We start from the raw sequence: 21316 nt of genomic DNA, 5'->3' as shown, positions 1-21316 counted from the left end.
GATACCACGGCGAGAGAAGCAAATGAAGAAGCCAGTTTACAGAGAAGTTTGCTCCAGCTGCACCTGATCACTTCCCTGCATCCCAGTGCTCGGCCCCTCCAAGCAGTCCTCCCTCCCTCTGCCTGGAGACCCTTCACCGGGCCCCGGGAAACAGCCGGTCCTCTCCCAGCACCCAGGCCCAACAGCTGATGAGTTCTGATGTGTCAGGTGCCTTAGACATAACCAGTGACTAGCTAGAGCCTCAAGTGGACCTTGGGAGGAAAAGAAATGTGTTGGAAAATAACTTTGTCAAACACTTTTTATGTCTCCAGTGGAATTTACTATTTAGCCGAAGTAAGCACAGTGGCACTGTCCTATCCAGCAGCTGCATCTCCAGAGGCAGAAAAAGGCTGGCCTGGCCCGAGTCCCACATCTGCAGGCCGGAAGAGTTGTCTTCCATGCCCTCTGCACGTGGTCCTGTAGCCCACGGAGGCTCTGCAGGCTGGTGACCCCTGGGCACTGCCCCCCCACACACACATACACTGTGGGGTGGGGCCTGGGTGCGGTGGCCCAGCCACAGGAGGTTAGGAGATTCCTGACCTCCCTCCTGCAGCTTTCTCTCCTCTGCCTTCAGTCTTCTGTGTCCTCTCTGCCCTGTGCCTCTCTCTCTTCCCTCCCACTGCAGCTGTCCAGGAAACGTGGTTTCAGGGAGGGGCTGCCATAGGAGGGCCTCCATAGGATACAGAGGAGTCCTTGTCAAGAGCCTTAGCCGCTGCCCCTCATGCCAGCTGAACTTCCTGAGTCTGCCTCTGGGCACCTCAGGCCCTCACGGAGTGTTCCCATGCTGGGTTCCCTCCTGTCCTGGCTGGAGCTTCGCCCAGGCCTTGGGGCTCACGAGCTGGCTTCCTCGAAGCCCCACCTTACTCCTAACCTCCCAGCTGTGGTTGCCCCAGCTCCATGAGCTCCAGCACTCCACCAACATCCCACAGCACCATTCTGCAATGTCACAGGCCTTCTGACTGTTGTCCCCTCTCTCTGAGACCAGTAGCTCATGGGGAGCCTGTCTTTTGCACTGCCCACTCTGCCCGCACAGCCCCAGGGTTCCTCCCTGGATTCGCAGTGTCCGATGCTGGGAAGGGACACTCCTATGGATGGACTCAGAAGGACAGCTGCATGGGGACAGCTGCATGCGGACAGCGGCTCCTGTGCACTCTGATGCCCACCGTGTGAGCGCGCAGTCAGGGGCTCAGCAGCGTTCTAGGCTCAGCATATGGTACCTTAACACATCCGGTTCAATGGCTTGAGAAGCAAGCTTTTCAAAAATCCTGATGAGGCCGCTGTGCAGGGAGCTGCTGCCAGTGGCCAGTGCCTGGTGGCAGGAGGCCATGAGGGTCCTGAGCATCCCCGCCTCACACATGACCTGGCGGTTCTTCTCCGATTTCACCAGGGACTGGATGTGACTAGCCATGGAGCACTGGATCTCCCTGGAAAGCTAGGAAGTAACCAAAGCCAGTGGTGAGTCCTTGAGGCCAGAATGTTCTGTGGGCGACATTGATAGGCTTCCACCTAAGTCTCGAATTGGTGGTGGGGCCAGGAGGCCACACCCATCACAGCCTGTTGCCACTGTGCTCCTGCCAGGCTCCGGGGTCCTCAGATGTGCCCTCCTCACATCAACAGTGGACCCTGGAGGCCAGTCTGTGGGAGGACGTGAGCCACTGTGATTAGATGCCAAAGAGGCAGCCGCCTAAAACAGAGATGGAAAACAGGCAGGAGAGAGGCCTGTCTGCCCCAGAGAGGGGTGTTTTTGACCCACGATGTTGAAGTAATTTCTGAATTCATTGTTAAAATTTATAAGTCTGGAGATTTCACATAAAGTCCAGAAACGTGGCCTCTCTCAGAGGCCAGAGGGAAAGAATTTGGACAGGCAGGTTTGCAGTCCCACATCTGTCAAGAAGCCATTGGGCTGGGCAGTGGCTGTGCCCTCCGGTGGCTCCCACATCACCTCCCCACCCCAGCTGGCTTCCCTCACTAAACAGCCCTGCGTCTGACTTTGCACCCCTGGCCTTGGAAACTCGCCTGGGAGCACAGGCCTCGGGAACTAGCCCTCTTAGTCGTCACGTATCAGGACACACCCGGAGTGCCCAGCCAGCTGGAGTCATGCTCCTGTGGAAGACTTCGGTGACCCTCCCGTCCCCCCAGGTGTCGTCTCCCTCCCCACCCCCTCCAGGTGTCCTTTGCCCTGCTCTCCACTTAAGCACATGCTGAGCCTGACACACAGGCCACGCGCCCATATCTAACCCTAGTGGTCACTTCACTATCTCTCTGTCCCGGACGCTCACCGAGCAGAGTGCGCAGAATAGGCTCAGTAAATATCCGAGCCAAATAGAATATATTGTCTTGACAACCTTCCTTTTTTCATAACAAGATAACGCTCTGGAATTCCCAGCCCTTGCTGTGTATACTAATGGTAGTGGGGTGGGGCACATTCCTGTACAGAGACTCTGAGGACACACACATTCTCTTTTACTGTTGTACAAAATATTGTCCGAAGTGAGAGGGATACCAGTTAAAGCTTAATGGAATTCCCCTGCAGTGGGTGCTACAGGGGTCCCACCCAGATCTCCTTCCCGGGTAAGCATACCCATCACAGCTGCCCTTTTTCTGGAGGAATGCCCTCCCCTAAGTGAGAACTGCCCTGCCCAGGGGCTCTGTACCCCCCCATATATATGTTCATGCCCGCACACACACACACACAAAAATGTGGGTGCATGCACACACACATGCACACGCACACACGCACACATATACATAAAAGCATAGGGGTACAAGCATGCCCATACATGAACACACATAAACATGTGTGTGAGTGCATGTGTGTCACATGCGTGCATATACAAACATGCATGCATGCACACATGTACATGCATACATGTATGTATGTAAAGACACCTCAGACTACAGCCAGTGAGGCCGTGCCCTTCAGCCCCCGTGGTGTATAATTCCTGCTCAGAGCCCCCGTGGGCTCAAGCCAAAACTAGACTTCGGCTGACAGCGCATCCCCACTCAGCTCCTCCCTGCCTTCCCCGCCACCCCCACCCCCGTGAATCCCATCCCACGTGCCCTGTCTTGGGCTCCACCTCCAGGGACCCGACCTGAGGCACCGGCCTGTGTTCCACATTGCGTGCCTTCGCCCTGGCTGCGGTTTCACAGAGAGAGACCCGGGGCAACGCAGGCGCCCTCTCGGTTAGTTCGCCAACACAAAGCCAGGAGGGACCATGAAGGGGCTTGTGAAATCATCTTTATCTTATAGGACTGGCTTCCGGCCCCATCGGGGCTCGGGCCACCTCTCATCCAGTGTCTCCCCAAAGCTTTCCTGGAGGCCGTCCCTGCTTCCTCTTCTTTCTCCTCTTCCTCAGACAAGGATTAACCGCCTCTTCAGTGTCAGATCTGGGCAAAGTGCTAGACTTTTCAAAGTGAGTATGTATGTCCCTGCTCTCCAGGGAATCATGGACTAAGAGTGAGACAGGTGAGGAGACAAGCTCAGCCCATGGGAGCGCGTTCTGGAAGAGAATTAACGGGGCCTGGGAGGGAGGGGTGCCCCCACAGCCCTTGGCATGTCTCACGGAGTTCTTGGAGTCATGAGCAAGTCCAGGCCTGGTACCTACTTTGGGGGCCAAATTTTACCTTGTGATGGGAATGTTCAGGATGTGCCAGGCCCTAGACGAAGCACGTTGACATGCATACATTAGACAATCCCTGTGAGGAACATGATGAGAGGGGTATAATTATTATACCCATTTTATAGATGAGGAGGCTGAGCCCAGAGAAGTCGATTGCCCAGGCCACATAGTAAGGGTAAAGTCTGGCTCAGAACCGCCTCACTCCACCGTCTCCTCCCCACACGTGCGGTCATGTGAGGCCACCCAACCCAGAGACATTCAGGAGAATGTTTGTATCGCTGAGGGACAGAAATTAATGAGCCGGCATCCTTCCATAGGCCATGGGCACAGTTTTGTAACATACATGCCTCAAGGATTAAATTGTATGATGAAACATATGGACACTGTGGATCATCAGTTTCTATGCTGTTTTTTAAATGAGTGTCACACAGCTCAACCTCCAGCCTTCCAACGTGCCTTCCAGAGGAAGCGCCCACAGTCCCCGCCTCAAGCTGATGGCTTCAGTGCAATTCCCATCTTTACAACACACTCAGCAGAACTTCAGACTATTCAATTAACTACAATTATAGTTTAAAATGTAATTAAATTAGAATGGTTTTCTAGGATTTTCCATTCTGGAATGTCTTCACTTTGCCACCATTACTGATGTTAAGGAGAAATCTAATCACTCAAAGACGGTGGTCCCTGCAACGGACAGAATGTTTGTGTACCCTGAACACATATGTTGAAAACTAACCCCCAGTGAGGTGGTGTTTGGCGGTGGGGCCTGTGGGAGATGATTATGTCATGAGGAGCCTCATGAATGGGATTAGTGTCCTTATAAAAGAGAACCCAGGGAGCCCCCCCCCCCCCGTCTCTCCCACCAGGTGAGGACAGTGGAAGCAGGGGACCTCATGCCTAACCAGACACCGAATCGCCAGCATCGTGATCCTGGACTTCCCAGCCTCCAGACTGTGAGGAACAAGTTTCTGTTGTTTATAAGCCACCCAGTCTACGGCATTTTGCTGTAGCAGCCTGAGTGGACTGAGACAACCCTTTCCCTCTCCCTGTGGTGTCTACACAGCCAGCTGAACTGGTAAAGGAACATGGGGAGCCAAGACTCATTTGCAGGAAACAATTCCGTATGTTTCCTTTGAAGAGCTCCTGCCTGTGGACATCTGCCCAGCATCCCCGCCGCCCTCCCAGGTCCCTCTCCGGGTGCTCCAGCGGCCCTGCCCTTCCCTTCCCTTCCCTTCCCTTCCCTTCCCTTCCCTTCCCTTCCCTTCCCTTCCCTTCCCTTCCCTTCCCTTCCCTTCCCTTCCCTTCCCTTCCCTTCCCTTCCCTTCCCGGGGCACAGGGCCCGCTGCCCCTCTGCCCTCCTGCACTCTTCACACAGCGGAAAGAAGCCGCCACCCTCCAGCCTTGAACTTCATCGCCCAGAACTTGGATTTTGGTAACTGCCGTCTTTTAATTTGGGGGGAGAGTTAGGGAGTCTTGGAGTGGGTGGGAGAATTGTATGAAGCAAGATGCAAAAATAACATCACAATGTATTATTATTAAGAATTAAAAAGAAATGCCTACAATCTCCTGTTTTCCTTACCAGCACTTCACTTACAGCTTTGGGGGCTTTGGGGACTTTGGGGGAGTTACTGGCTTTGTTTCCTCCCCCAACCCCACTCCTACCCCCTGCCAGCAGGAACACTTAAAATCTAAATATGCAAAAAAGAAAGTTTTCAAAACACAGAAATGCTGATCTTGCCTAATGATGCCACAAGTTTACTCCAAATTGCTCAATACCCCATAATGGAGGAGGGAAATTGATCCGCTTCATTATCACTGCAGCCCCGTCAATACCAATACTGCCTTGTTTTGAATAAAATGTGCTGTTTTTTTCAATGTTGGTTCCAGTAAAATGGGGTTTTAGTGAAAATATGAGCAGTAGCAGGAAACCAGTCTCCCCTACAAATGGATTGATTTTCCTAACGTGTGTTTCTTCCAGCGCAGGAGGGATGGTGTTCAGTTAGGACTGGTGCTTAGCACACGGCCCCCAGACTGGCCCGCAGGCTGGGCTCCCCAGGCAAGTATCCCCGAGCAGCTTGCAGGGTGGCCTCCCTCGCAAGGAGTTTCTGCTCTTTCCACTTAACAGCGGAGCTCTCAGTCCACTGCCCAGCGTGTTTGTCTTTCCTCATTTCTCTCCTCCAGCTTTATCTCCTGGTCCAGATTTATGGTCCAGAGCCCACGGGGTCCCGGTGGGTGAGTTTGTCCCGGAGAGATGGGCTTTGGGTACATCAGTCCACACTGTGTCTTCTGCACATTAACTGTGTTCTCCTGACATAGTTGTAGAAACCATCAGACGACCAGCGTCTGCTTCCCCCAGACACTTAAAAAGAGCTAGAAATTTCTAGTGACCTCCTCACATTTGTAGCGGGTGCTGTTCCAGTTTGGCTGACATATTCCTTATGTGACTATTTCAGAGGAGAGGTGGCACAACTTAAGTGACCTCAGCTCTTAAGAGCAAAGCCTGTCAATGGGGCTCCAGGGATACACGAAGCCACAGGTTTGTTTTACTTGACGGGCTATTTTAGTTTTTACCTTTGCCCCCTTAGTTCTCGCTTGCAGTGCCCCTGTGGCCTTGTAGGCCCGGGAGTCTGTGATCTTGGTTTAGTGTAGGAAAGTCCAAGTCCCAAGGTGTCCTCGACGCACTTGTATAGACTTGCAACTTAGACCGAGAGGCATGCGGTGCCTGCTCCAAATCTTCTGCTTTTTTTCTTACAAATTGCACTCATATGATGGCCAATGCTTCCTGGTAACAGAAGCTGAGGATCTTATATGTAGAAAGTATTTGTCTCTTTCCAACTTTACTCCTGCCTTCTCCTTGGTCCAGCCTGTGCTCCAGCCCCAGTCACACTCCCCCCGCTCGCTTTGCTGGACATGCCACGCCCCTTCTGACTGATGCCCAACATTCAGCCCTGGGAAAGCGCTTTCCCATCCCACCCGTTAGCTGAGTTCCCGCTTGTTATTCAAGACACAATTCACGTGTCTTCTCATCTAAGAAAGCTTTTCTGAGTTCCCCAACCAGCACCATGTCCACACTTAGTCATTATAAATACCACACCACGGCACACTTGCCTGCACCCTCCTTCACCCCCCTCTCTCCCAGCCCCACTCCAGCCGCCCCCCCCCCCCCGCAAACTGCTGCCTGAGACAATAGCTCTGAGCCCTTGTCTCCTGAGAACCTACCTCTGAGCCTCAGATGCAATAGCTGCACAGGCACACGGTGCTCCAGAGGGGTACACCTGACCCAGAGGGCAGAGGGGGGCAGGACAGGGAAGTGCTAAAGGGTGGCGAGGGAGAGACAGGCCACAGGAGAAATGGTGTGTCTGGGAGAGGGCTCATGCAGGGGGGCAACAGTGAGCAGACCTTTCCGGAAAGGCTGGGGTCCTGGGCATCTGTCACCCTGGCTCACTCGCCCCAGCAGCCAACCCCTCCCCTCAGAGGTCGGCCCTGAGATGGGGCATGAGACCAGCTTGTAAACATGCCCCAGGATGGTGTCTGCACAGCTGGGACCTGAAACATCATCTTGGACACAGCCCTCACTCTGAGAAAGCTGGACCAGGTGAGCAGTGGAGCCCAACAGAGGGCTCCCTGAGGCTCAGCACGGCCCTCCAGCCAGAAGCCTTCCGACCTGGGGCTGGGGCATCCTCCACAGCCCAGGACGAGGGGCACTAACTCACTCTGAGTTTCTCTAGCTTTGGTACAAAATAAACTGCTGACACAACTCTTCTGTTAAGAGAGATTTTTAAAACAGATTTGTTGTTGTTAACAGACTTCCATCCACGATTGTCTGGAGGAGGTTCCCTGGAAGACTGTAGAAAACACAGTTTCTTGCAGAGGTGAAGGCTCGATTCCAAACTGTGGTTCAAGGCTGGAGGGTCCAAGCTTCCAAATCGACCTGCTCCCTCCCTTCATGGTCCAGGCCCAGGGCATACACTCACCTACGCAAAAGCAGGTTCTGTGCTGACTGGACACTGACTAATAGGCAAACTCAGACTAACTACTTTCACTAATGCTGTTGCCCCAGCTTTAAAAAATGAGAGTAATGAAATACCTACCTCACAGTGTATTTGCCGGGGAAGGGAGGGACAATAGAAACAGCATCTATGGAAGCACTTTTGCTTCTAGGATGCAGGTGTTTGAGGATATTAACCCCCCTTCCCCCCAGCAGCAGCCCTCTTTTCACCTACTATTAGTAAGATTCTTTCCACCTGAGTGGCTGGTGTGCTCGGCCACGCACATCCCTGCGCAGGGAAGGAGCCACGCCTGCCGTGTCCTCAGGTCCCATCACTAGCAATGGCAGCTGAAGTCTCTGCGTGCTCACTGCTGCAGGCCCTCTGCTACATGCGCTTGTGACTAGCTCCTTTAAACCTCAGACAAACACTGTGCACCAGAGTATTAGCCATAAAACACACCTAAGTAGGCTTGGCTATTTCTGCCACCTTGAGAAGCCAGGTGGGTATCCAGAACGCACCTCAGCCACATACCTGAGCCAGGGGCTCTCCATGCCAGTCAGGATTACAGGGTCCTCAAGTTCAACTCTGGTCCAGGAGCTCAGTTCCCTCCACCACAAACCTAACAGCTGCTTGCCAGGCCCAGTGCAAAGCCACTCACTGCCTCCACAGCTGTCCATCCACGTTCCGCAGTGGCTCCTTCTACTGAGCCTACACCTTCACTATTTAACCAACTGGTCCTTGTCTGTCTGTCATTGTCCTACTGTAGTCACCCAGCAGTATATTCCCAGGTCTCACTCTCCCAGGGTCTTTCCTCTCGAGGCCACACACCCTGAGATCCGTTCACTCTTCCTCCCATGACCAACGAGGTTTTTCAGGCCCCTTGTCATCCCGGCCTCTCACCTCTGGACAACAGAGGTGCGGTGAGTTTAAGATCAGTGGGGCCATTGCCGCCCTTTGGCTGGACCCTCTACTTCCATACACACCGCTGCACATGACAGCCCCGGTCGCGTGTCCTCACTCCACGAGGGATCATTATTGCCCTCAAACTAACCCCCCGGACTCCCTCCCTCCCGCACTTCTGTTCTTCCTACCCAGTCCCCGCGTGTCCGTATGTACTGAAACACGAGCACGAGCGTGGTTATCTCTGCTGGATTTCGACTCATGGATTCTGATCCATCGAGTAAGCTGCTCGAGATCCTTCGAATCCCCATCCTGTCACCTCCCATTTGAGCTTCACTCAGATCACTGATCAAATGCAGAAAAGGCAGAGGAAGGAGCACCAGTCTTTTCATTCACAAGCAGATATTAACATGTAGTTCAATATCAGTTCTCTGTTATTAATTTATCAATAGTAGAGTGCCAGTTGGAAATATACCTAAAATGTGTTACCTTTCATTTAATATTTCCAGAAGTTTATGCATCATGGCCCAGCGTCCTGGAGCACAGAGAGCCAAAGCCGAGGAGAGGGCTGGGAGATGAGGGGCCAGCGCCCGATGAGCGAGACTGCAGCCAGGTGCTGGTCTAAGTGTTTTACAATTACACTCTCCGCTGCTCTTCTCAGTGGGAAAATACCATGAGACACTGAGACTTGAAAAGATCACATCATTTCCTAAAGTCACACAGCTGATGGGTGGCAGAACTGGCACCCAACCCAAGTCTCACTCCAAACCCATGATTTTAACACTGCATTGTACCCTCATGAGGAAGGGCACTTAGTACCCCACAGGGCTGTAAACTGACAGCGTTTAGAAGTGTTTTATTTGGTGGGCATAGGTTGGCTTTGCTTTTGTTTTATTTCCCCCTAATTAGATATGAATACTTTAGGCAGGGCAAGTGCCCTCCCTATAGCCACAGGCCTCACCACTCCCTATTATTGACACCTGGCTTAATTTATGTATTTCCTTCACCTCCCCTGCCCCAAGACACTGAGTCTGCAGCCCCTGCAACCCAGGCCGAAGGTGAGTAGCTGAATCTGAGATGCAGAAAGGAAGTGAGCTATGTAAGTCTTGGAAATGATGACAGCAAAGGGAGGGGAGGACGCTCACCTGATCACTGGACCAGGGCTCATCCTCCCCAACTTCCACTTTCGCTCCGCCGGGCTGTGTCCACGGCAGCCTGCTTTTGACCCCCTTCATGTCCATTCAAGATCACCTTCATTTGCACTATTTAAGAGACTATCCTAAGAAGTCACCTGGAGTTTGACAAGGATCCTAGATTTTCCACTCAAAAACAATGAGAATATTTTGGGGACAGGGTTCAGAACGAAAGAGCATGAGGAACCTAGAAACTCAACATATTTGGAATTTCTAATGTGTTTAATGTAACAAAGCAAGACTCCTACGGTACCAGTTTCTTTACTGGAAGAAGTGGCTCTCTTTTTCAATAGCCTGCCCTTACACGGTGCCGTCCAGGGCTATTAATGCTGTCGATATTTTAGTTATTTGAAACTCATATGATTAGATCATTGTGTTTGAAATACAGGCTAATTCCAGAAAATGGCACCCTTTTCCAAATGGAGGGACAAATGGGTTGACAGACAAACGCAGCTCCTAGCCCTATCTTCTTTCCGTCCCACCGGACCATGTGGGAGGTTCCAGTAGAATCTGGAACGTGCCCAACAACGGCTCGAGGTCGGAATGATCATGTCGCTGCTTCCAATAAACTCCTGGGGCCCCCGCTTCCTGACAGGAAAGGCAACCTGGGCGGAGGCAGGAGGACTTGGAGCCTTCCTCGAGCGGCAGCCGCCACTGGCTGTGCTGTGAACTCTGCCACTTGACTGCTACAAGTTTCAAGTCCTCGTGTGCCAAGTGGGGACGCTGACACCCACCTTGCGGCGCTCCTGCAAGTGCCACATGAGAAAACACTGCAGCAGTGGCTGTGCCGCTCGCGGTGCTTCCCTGCAGCGTGCACGCGCGGCTCGCCATGCCAGGCACTCAAGCATTGCTCCATTAACTCCTCCTGATAATGCCACAGGGAGATGAGATCATCCTCATACTTAAAACAACAAAAGCTAAGGGTCAAAAGGATTAAATAATTTCCCAGGTTCTGTGACTGTGAAGTGGCAGAGCTGTGACCAACATCTGTTGTCTTCAGAGCCTGAACTCTGCTTTCATATAGTGGGTGCTCATTAAACGTCATGGGCCCAGGCGGGTGGCTCAGCTGGTCAGAGTGTCGTCCCAACGTGCCAAGGTTGCGGGTTCAGTCCCATCAGGGTACATACAAGAATCGACCAGTGAATGCATGAATAAGTGGAACAGCAAATCGATGTCTCTCTCTCCCCTCCCTCTCTGTCTCTCTCCCCCTCCCTCTCTCCCTAAAATCAATAAATAAAATTTAAACATCATGGTAGTGATGACAATGATGACGACATGGACCATAACCCAATAAAGTTCAGTTCTCAGCATGGTATTCAGGGCCCTTCATAATGTGACTTCAACTAAACTTCAGCCCCACTCACTGTTTTTCTACCCACGTGGTCTGTCCCAGCCCAGCCGAACTAGTCCGGGTCCCTAAGGGGGCATCTTCCTCTTGCCTCTCTGTGTCTGGGCTTTCTTGCCTTCCTCCCCTGCCTAATGTGCATGGGCAGTTCTCTTCTTTAAAGCTCAACTCTGGTGACCCCACCCCTCTGGCTTCCCCTTCACTCTGTCCCAGGGCCTGTGGACAAACATTTGTTGCAGCCATGAGAACGCTGTCTTACCATTTCTACAGACCTCTGCCTGCCCATCCTCAAACACAGACGGTGAGTTCCTGCAGCATTCACCCCCGATTCCCCAGGGCACCCAGCGGGGTTACTAACTATTCCTAGAAGCAAACACGTCTACGGCAAGACTCATGTGGCTGCCGAGCCCACCGGAAACAGAAGATGTCTTGGTTCCCAGTTAGTTATATTTTTCTGGGGCCAACTCAGCTCACGAGGACTTGAGCTGAACTCCTTGTTTGCCTGGGGCTCAGGACAGCAGCATTCACAGCAAAATTCCCAGAGTCCAGTTTTAATACTGGTGATGAAACAAGAGGGAAAACCCAGCTGCATTATCTGTTTCCATGAGCAGCTTGCAGTGCGAGTATTGAAGCACAGCACCCCATCTTCACCCTTACAGCCGCTCCTGTAAGATAAACAGGAGCAACAACATTTATTATGTAGCAGCAATGACCTCGGCTCCTTTCCCGGTGCTGTGCAAAGGATCGCAGCCCAGGAAATTCCAGAGGATAGGTAACTGCAGAAAGCTCATTAACGCTAATCTTAGCTTCTGTCTACTGCTTCGCTAGTTCCGCCACCCGCGTCCCCTTGACCGAACGGCTCCCCCTTCACCAAACAGAATGTAGTTTGTTTGTTTTTCTGCCTTTTTGTTCTCCCTGCAAAAACTGTTCGGGCTGCAAGTTTGTTTAGGGCATGAGCCCGCTCATAGCCACCGCTGGCTAAATAAATCTCCAAACGCTCAATTTGGTCTCTGTGTGAATTGGTCTCGTGTAACCTGGGTCTAACAGTATTTTAGAAAAGGGGGGGGGGGGACAACAACAAAAAACAAAAAAAACCCAAACACCTCCAGGTTCTGAGCAGAGCAAATTTGATGTGACCACGGTTAGAGCTAAACCTCACAGCCCACGTATGCAGCTGTTCGGGCTGTTGCTTCAAAACTGGTACCTGCCCTCGGAAAGCCATCAATTTCTCCACCACAAGGTGGGAAGAGCAGCTGAGGAATGTAAGTGGCTAAGAGCTTAGGGCCATCGGGCAGGTGGAAAGGGAGACGAGTGGGACTTACATCCCATCTTTTTAATAACACTGCCCTCTACTGAAATTTCCTGCGCCTTTTTCTGCAACAAAATATGCAGCCCTGAGGTCAGTGTTGATCCAGCATTTTCTTGTGTGGTCTTATTTCTCACTTGATTTACTGTTCTACTTGTTGTTATGAGGTTCACACACCCCTTCAGAAATTAATTACTGCAATTATCCAACTTTGAATAGTGCTGGTTTGGCATCTGCAGAAAGTATTTGACAAAATGCACCACTACCTTTCATTTGCATATTTGAGAGAGGAGAAATTAGACTTTTCCTAAATTACTTACTGTGACCTGAATAGAAAAAAGTATCCTACCCAATGGGATTCTCATTTTCATACTTAGTTTATCTAATTACCATCAAAGAATGAGAGGAAGTTCTTGTCCACATACTAATGTGACAGCTCATGGAGTTTATCTGGAACCCGGGCTCATCCACAGTTTCCCTGCACTCGGAGCAAGAACAGGCCACTGCCTGCTCTGATCACTCCATCAGTCAGCGTCAGGGTGGAGCTTGCACAGTGCCCATGAGCACCGCGTGAGTGCTAAGACCATCTGGAGCACTGGCTTAGCTCTCACCACAAGCCCATTGCATGGTACAAAATACAGCCAAGGAAGCCAGGCATCCTCACAGTGAGGTGATGGCACCTGGAAAAACGCGCGGTGCCCAGACAGCATGGCCTGCATCCTGCGAAAGCCGCAAAGATGAGAGGCCGGTTCATCAAACACATTTTCAACTTGGGCCTGGGAGTGCTTCACATCTCCCCTCACGAGCCCCAAGACCTGGCAGAGTTACACAAGTTACCTGAGCCTCAAGCACCTGCAAAATGGGGAGATTCTCATGTACTTTATAATGAGCTCCTGTGAAAGTTGATAAAATAACATTCCTGGCATTGAAGAATGTATACCAGTTTCCAGTATGCTCCAGACAGGCCTGCCTTGAACACCAAGGTAAAGAAAGGAGGGTCCCAGGCCTCACATAACTAAATGACTAGAAGACTTCTGGCTCAGGGATCAAATATTTTTATCCTTAAGTTGGATGCTCAAGGCAAGTGTGTGGGGGGGTTAACGATGGCCCCCAACAGTTCGCTCCCTCCTGTACGCACATGTTGCCCCTCACTCAGTAGGGAGCACATGTCCCTTGCTGTTGAGTCCAGCTGAACCGGGACTCAGCCAGTAGAACGCCCTGGAAGCAGGGCTGGCTTGCCCCTGGTCTCTGCCTTCAGAAGGCCAGGTAGCGTCTGCTTTTATGCCTTTGAGAGCCCTGAGTTGCCACTTGACCTGCTGGAGAACCTACCTGGAGGGACACAGGTAGAGGCCAGATAAAGAGAGATGCCTGGCAGAGAACTCGGGATCCTACCAACAGCTCGAACCAAGGCCCCAGATACCTGACCCAGTCGAGGCCCCTGCCATCGGAGCAGCCTTGTGAGGCATGAAGGGGCCAGCAGCGCACGGAGCAGAGGGGCTGTCCCCGCCGTGCCTGTCTGAGCCCGGAGAGCCGGGTGTGACACAGCAGTGGGTAACTGAAGAGCATCCGAGCCCATTATCCCAGGCTACTGCCTTTCCATAAATGTTGGAAGGGTCAAGTGCGTTCACCTCACTGTTAGACGTACCCTATTCATTGGCATCAACACCACCCTATTGCCGCTTTGCAGCAGAGGGCTTGCCGTATTTTCACTAAGTCATTGACTTTTTCAGACTGGGGTTAATAATGTCACTGGTTGCCATTTCTTCCTAAAACATGTCACCTCCTTTTAAACATCCAGACAAAGCAAAGCTAGACCTCTGCCCCACCCCCATGCTTTCTGCAGAAGCCACTACTATGGAGTGGGGGGGGGGGGAACGACACCTGCCACCAGGATCACATTTAAACCAGGTCCACCAACTGGGAATCCTTCCAAAGGATTTAAATTCACTGAGCCCCCATGTCCACTGATTAAAACTGAACCCACAGCATGCCCCTCACACCTGCTGTGAGGTAAACAAACAGTGGAAGGGTGGCACCAGCTGGGGCATGGCTGCTCCTGCAAGGCCTTCCTCTCTGCTGCTGGTATCTACAGGGTGCACTCTCCAGGTCTCTCCAACTCCCTGGCGTCTGTCTCAGAACTTCGAAGCCTTACCCTCCCAGTCGGGAGCACTGTCTCAGACCCGCCTTGTTATGCTCCCCAGGGCTGTCACCCACGCAGGTCTGCACCCCACAGTGGGCTTCAGTCCTGCCAGGAGCCAGCCTGAGAGCTGCCCTTGGCTCCCCCCTTCCCGCTCCCTGTGCCTGTCCAGCTCTGGGCTGTGATTCTGTCTCTGAGGGGTCTCTCGACCTCTTCTCTTCACACTTTCCAGAAACACCCTGACTGAGCTTCTGCCACGTGTCTCCTAGACCGTAGATATGACTTGACTGCTGTCCCCTGGCCTCTCCCACACACACACCCAGGCCATCCCTCCATCCCTTACACACACACCCCCCAGGCAATCCCTCCATCCCTCACACACACACCCCAGGCCATCCCTCACACACCCCAGGCCATCCCCCACACACACCCACAGAGAGATTTGTCATACAGAAGCCTGGTAGTGTCATCTGCCACGCATTTGAGAGCAGTTGCTTGCTTCCCTGGAGATAAAACTCCACACCGCAGGCAGGGCTCCAGCCTCCCTCTGCCTGCGCACCTCGCACCGTTCCCTCTTCCCCCACTCCCCAGCCCCAGCCACCTTCAGCAGCTCCTGCCCACCTGCTTAAAGGTCACCACCTAAGAGGCGGCTTCCTTGACCTCCACCCCTCACCTAAGTTAGGTTTAATTAGGTCTCCCCCTAATTCCACCCCTCCCCTTATTGTCTCAGCACCCTGGGTTGCTCCCTTGATAGGGCTCGTGACAAGCTGTAATGGGATATTCATTAGTGAGCTTATTATTTCATCTCTCTGCACCGTCACACCTCCCGGTCCCCGCTGTAGACGCAGGCCCCACGGACTGTGTCCGCCTGTCAGCCAGGCATGGCCCGCGCAGAGCCCTGGGCCCAGAGGGCAGCCACCCCAGGCGGAGGCGGGCGAATGCGTGGGAGCACGGCTTCAGGTCCCGCAGTCCCCAGCGCTGACCTCAGCACCCGGTCCTGCCTCAGGAAGCTCGAACCATTTCAGCTGCGTTGGCTGCTGTTTTCAGAAGGTCACTACGCCCAGAGCAGTGATGTTCTGCATGGCCTTGGAAGGTGGGCAGGACCCACCCGAGGGTCTCAGAGGCATCGATGCCCCTGCAGACAGCACTGTGCAAGCGGCTCTGCTCATGCAGGCGCTGAGGCAGAGGCGCAAAGGAAAACCGAGTCTCCAGCCAGAAGGAACTCAAGAGATCAGTCATGTAAAAAAAGACAACGTGTGTTCATCAACAGGTACCTGGGGGTGATCTTCATGGTACAGCCGAGGCAGCAGCCGGACCATGATGCGCAGGGCCCCAGGGTGCATGATCACAGCATCACCTTCCTCCATCCTGCAGACGGGGGGAGACAGACATCAGCCTTGAGCCCTCCAGTCTCTTCTGTTTTCACAGACCTTTTGGATCTCTCTAAGAGAGGCCATGATACGTGTCCTCAGTCTGCCACTGTTATCTATCTGACCTTGAACTAATTAATCTGAGCCTGGTTTTCCCAAACTCTACAATGGCACTAACACCACTACACTTTCCTCACAGTGTATAGAGTGATGTTTCTGTGCACTGGGCACAGAGCCTGGCACAGGGTTGGCACTCAACAGAAGTGGGCTCGCTGGTCCTCTCCCGTTCTCTCCAGATATGCAGGAGATGATGAAGTTCTCATTTTATGTTAAACACACACACACACACACACACGGACTTCCAGACCTCTTCAGGGGTGTGAGCACACTCTACTCTGTTCTATCCACTGAATGCAACTAAAATCCCAGATAGAGTGTACGAGCAACCCCCTAGGAACTCTGCAAAGTGAATGGTAGTGGAGAAAAAGACCCAACCCAGAGCCTCATGCAGCTGGCAGTGAGTTCTGGGGCTCCCCTCCAGCATCCCCTGGTATGGGCTCGCGGGGAGCCTGACACCCAGGACACACAGAGATCCAAAAGGGGCCACTATTCTGGTCTGAGGAGCAGGAAAGGAGGCTCCTCCCAGTCGCACACCATGGCAGAGAACCCGGGACACTTTTGCTGGGTTTCTCTATCCTTCCCCTCCCCAGCCACCAGGCAAACCTGCAGCGGCAGCCTGGGCCTGGCAGGCATCCGAAACTCACGAGGAGGAGAGTCCTTTCCTCTGAACGGAGGAACCTTGGTCCCAAAAGCGTAGGCAAGATCCCAGTGTTTTTGTCTCCAATTCCTCCCCCTGCCTCGCCCCAAGGACAGGAGCAGTTGTGCAAAGTGTGTGGCAGGGCAGGGAAGCAAGGGGCAGGAAGGGGCCGAGTACCCGGAAAGTGTCGGGGAGACGACAAAGAGGAAAAGTCTTAAGAAAAGGGGACCATTCAGATCTGTACCGAACTCTGGGTTCAGTCCCGAGCTGCACATGTGCGATCTGGTCCTAACCACATTCTAAAGGCTTTGAGAACTGACCTTCGGGGCAGACCACAGCTCAAGACTGGCTCCCACCAGGGGCGAGTAGGGGGCAGATGAAAACAGCCTGCAGTCTTGGAAAATGGAGCTCACAGAAGCTGGGGAGGAACCTGTGGCCTGAACCCAACCGGGTCAGTTGCCTGGTAAAACACAATATCCACATTCCCCAGAAGATGTTAACAAGAGGCAGAGTCCATAACGCTCACAATGTCCAGGATACAATCTGAAACTACACAGCATAGAGTGAACCAGGGAAACCTCAATATTTCACCAGAAAAAGAGAATCAACAGGTGACAATTCTGAGGTGACGCAGATGTCGAATTATCGGACAAAAGCTTTAAAGCAGCTGTTATTAACCAAGCTCCAAGAAGTAAGGCTTAAGACTTTTGAAATGAATGGAAAACTAGAAAGTCTTGGTAAAGAGGAGAATCGATAAAAAAGAATCCAATAAAACTTGAAGAACTGAACGTTATAGTAATTGAAATTTTTAAATCTGACCAAATGACAGCAACAGGAGAGTGAGGTGAGAGAGGAAAGAGCCCATGAAATGGAAGATGGATCAGTAGAAATTGCCCACCCTGATAAAAATGAAGAAGCCTCAGGGTCATGTGTCATGATACGGAAGAATCTAACTAGCATTTCTGTTGTTGGAGCCCCACAAAGAGAGGAAGGGGAGTGTGGTATAAAAATAAAAAATGTTCAGGAACCTTTTAGCCAGTATTTTTTCAAATTTGGTGAAATACATAACCTTAAAGATTCAAGAAACTTAGCCAAACCCAAACAAAATCAACAGCAAATTCCATGCCCAGGAGCATCATAATCAACTGTTGAGTCCTAAAGACAATGGGAACACCCTGAAAGCAGCCAGAGGAAAACCGCACGTTATTCATGGGGAAACAACATGAATGACTGGGGATTTTCTCATGACAAATCAGAAGGCAGGGGAACAGTGTTTTTAAAGTGCTGAAAAGAAATGCACAGAATTTCATATCCAGCAAAGATATCCTTCAGGAATGAAGGCAAAAATAAATATAGTCCCAGATGAAGGTAAACAAAGAGAATTTCTTGTCATCAAATTTTCTCCAAAAATAAAATACTAAAAGAGGTTTTTCAGATGAGAAGAAACTGGGTATTTCAGTAACGAAGAGAGAACAGAAATGGTAAGTGATTGAATAACTATAACAGACTAGTTTGGGGAAAGGGGGACATCTGTAATACTTTCAACAATAAAGATAAATTCAAAAAATAAAAATAAAATAAAATACATCACATAAATAAATTGAAAAACAAAAATCACATGATCATATCAATAAACACAGAAAAAGCATTCAACAAAATCCAACACCCACTTTTGATAAAAACTCTCAGTAAAGTGGGAAAAGAGGGATCAGACCTCTACAACAACCACAACAAAATTAGACTATCTTATCTCTTAAGCTCTTAGAGCGTGTAATGGTTGAAAGCCAACTGTATAGATAGAATGTATAGGACACTGCGACAGAGGCTGGGGGAACAAAGAGGCCCGCAGGGAGGGGGGCCTCTGTGTCTCCCGCGGAGAAGCGGACCGCCGACCCGAGCAGGCTGTGAAAGTTAAGCGTGCACACCATGGCCCTTAGAGCAAGCACTGAAGAAGCTCAACAGGGAGACAGAAAACTTCAGTAGGCAAATCCAAACGAATAACAAAATATACTTAAATAATCCGCCAGGAGGCAGGGAAAGAAAGACCAGGGACTGAAGATGAGGGAACAAAGAGGAAACAAGTAAGCTGGTAGACCTAAGCCAAGCTCGCCCAGATTTACAGGGACAGAAGCTGTCCACATGCACCAGTGACCACGCGTGTCCTCAGAGTGGAGACAGCGGACGACCAAATCAAATGCCGTCTGCAAGGAGTCCACTCTAAGTATCATAACATAGAAAGTTAAAGTGAAAGGACAGAAAAACCAGGCCATGCTAACACTAATCCAAAGAAGGCTGGCGTGGCCCTGTTACTTCCAGAGAAAGAGAGCTTCAGAGCAAAGGATGCTGCCAGGAACAAGCAGAGCACGTTGCGTAATGATTAAAGGAGGCATAACAGCCAGAATATGTAGGCACTTCACAAAAGAACATCAAAATTCATAAAGAAAAACCAATAGAAGCGAAAGGACAAATGGACAAATCCTCAATTATATATAATTCAACACTTTTTTCTCAGTAGTTGATAGAAAAAGCAGAGAGAAAATCATCAGAGACATAGAACTGAACACCACCAACCAGCTGATGTCACTGGTATTTTAGGACACTCCACCAAACAGCTGCAGAATATAGTCTTCTGAGTTTTCATGGAACATCTGTCAAAATCGAATGGACTCTGGGCTCAATTGAATTGAACAGATCTTAAAACATTTCAAATAAATAAAATCCAAAACTGTGTTATCTGATTATAACAGAATTAAAGTCAAAGTAAATAATAGAAAGAAAACTGAAAAGTCTCCAGGTACTTGGGAATTAAACAACATACTTCTTTTTTCACTGTGGTATAACATACATAATATAAAACTTACTATCGCAACCGTTTTAACTGTGCAGTTCAGTGGTATTAAGTAAACACATATTGTAAACAATATATTTTAAATAGTCTATAGGTCAAAGAGAAAGCTGCAATTTTTTTTTAATATTTTGAACTTAAAGAAAAATTACATATACCATAGAAAAATGTGTGAGGTACTACTAAAGCAGTGTTAGGAGAAAATTTATAGATTGAAATACTTGCATTACAAAAGAATAAAGGTTTCCAATGAGAAATCCAGTTTCCTCCATAAGATGCTATTTTAAAATCAATTAATTCATGAATAGACCCAGAGCAAGCAGAAAAGTATAATAATAAATATAGAAAATATCAATGAAGTTAAAATCTGAAAAACAATAGAGAAAATAAATGACAGAAAAATTTAGTTCTTTGGAAATATTTTAAAATTTGAAAAACTACTAGCTAAACTAAAAAAGAAAAAGACACTATTAATATCAGGAATGGAAGAGAGAATATTACTACACACCCCACAGACATGATGAGAAAATACTACAAACAACTCTGGGCACATACATCTGACAACTTAGATGAAGTGGACCAATTCCTTCGAAGCCACAAATTACCTAAAGTGAAGCAAGAAAAAATAACCAGAATAGTTTATACCTATTACAAAAACTGAATATGTTGTTTAAAACCCTCACACACACACAAAACCTCCAGGCCCCAATGTTTCCACAGGTGAATTCTACCATACATCTAAAAGATGACTAGCACCAATTCTATACAACCTCTTTCAAAAAACACACACTTCCCAATGCACCCTGTGAAGCCAAAATTACCCTGACACCAAAAGCAGACACAGCCAGTATGAGAAAACTACTTGCCAGCATCTCCTACAAACACAGATGCAAAAATCCTCAACACACTAGTAGGAAATCAAATATAACTATATATAAAATAAATGAGGCACTGCGACCACTTAGGCTCAACCCACAAATGAAGGCTGGTTCACTATTCAAAAATCAGTCAATGTAATTCATCATGTTAATAAACTGGAGAAGAAGAAAAAACACCTGACAATATGCAGAAAAAACATTTGAAAAATTCAACATCCGTTCATGATAAACACTCTCAGTAAACCAGAAATAGAAAGAATTCTCCATAACCTGATCATGGGGACCTACACAAAATATAGCTGATAGAATATTCGATAGCAAAATACTGAAGACTTTCTCCTCAAAATTAAGACCAAGGAATGGATGTCCACTCTCACCATTTCTACCCAACATCATGCTGGACCAACAGATTGGAAAAGAAGAAGTTCACAGACTACAAGATTGTCTACATAGAAAATCTCTAGCAATCTCTGAAAAAAAAACTCCTAGAACTAATAAGTGAAGTTAGCAAAGTGTCAGGATGCAGTTTCATATAAAAATTAATGATATTCCTATATAACAGAAATAAACAATTTGAAAACAAAACTTTTCAAATAAACAAAACAAAACAAAAAATACCATTTAAAATAGTGCTCCCAAAAAAGAATAAATACTTAGGTATAATTCTAAGAAAAAATGTGCATGCTCTGTATGCTGAATACTACAGACCTTGATTTAAAAAAAAAAAAAAAAAAAAATTACAGCCCTGACCAGGTGGCTCAGTTGGTTGAAATGTCGTCTTGTACGTCGAAAAGGTTGTGCATTCAGTTCTCAGTTGGGGCATATATGGGTGGCAACCAATCTCTCTCTCCCTTTTTCTCTCCCTCTCCCTGAAAAATCAACAAAAATATATTCTTGGGTGAGGGTTAAAAAATATAATTTTTTATTAAATTACAGA

General features: G+C 49.5%; 1 protein-coding gene across 2 annotated transcripts in view; it reads right to left on the bottom strand.

The window, feature by feature from the left end:
- The window catches only part of WDFY4 (WDFY family member 4), a 240722-nt gene that overhangs the window by 177204 nt on the left and 42202 nt on the right, over window positions 1-21316 (bottom strand). For both annotated transcript variants that reach the window (XM_087824106.1, XM_087824105.1), the window contains exons 12-13: window positions 15804-15897; window positions 1257-1471 (exon numbers count right to left, since the gene is read on the bottom strand). In XM_087824106.1, the coding sequence (XP_087680232.1) occupies window positions 1257-1471; window positions 15804-15897 (309 nt within the window). The remainder of the gene's footprint in view (window positions 1-1256; window positions 1472-15803; window positions 15898-21316) is intronic.

The sequence above is a fragment of the Miniopterus natalensis genome, chromosome 14 (assembly GCF_054644295.1).
Source record: "Miniopterus natalensis isolate mMinNat1 chromosome 14, mMinNat1.hap1, whole genome shotgun sequence".
Classification (NCBI taxonomy): domain Eukaryota; kingdom Metazoa; phylum Chordata; class Mammalia; order Chiroptera; family Miniopteridae; genus Miniopterus; species Miniopterus natalensis.
This window is presented reverse-complemented; position numbering and strand designations above follow the sequence as displayed.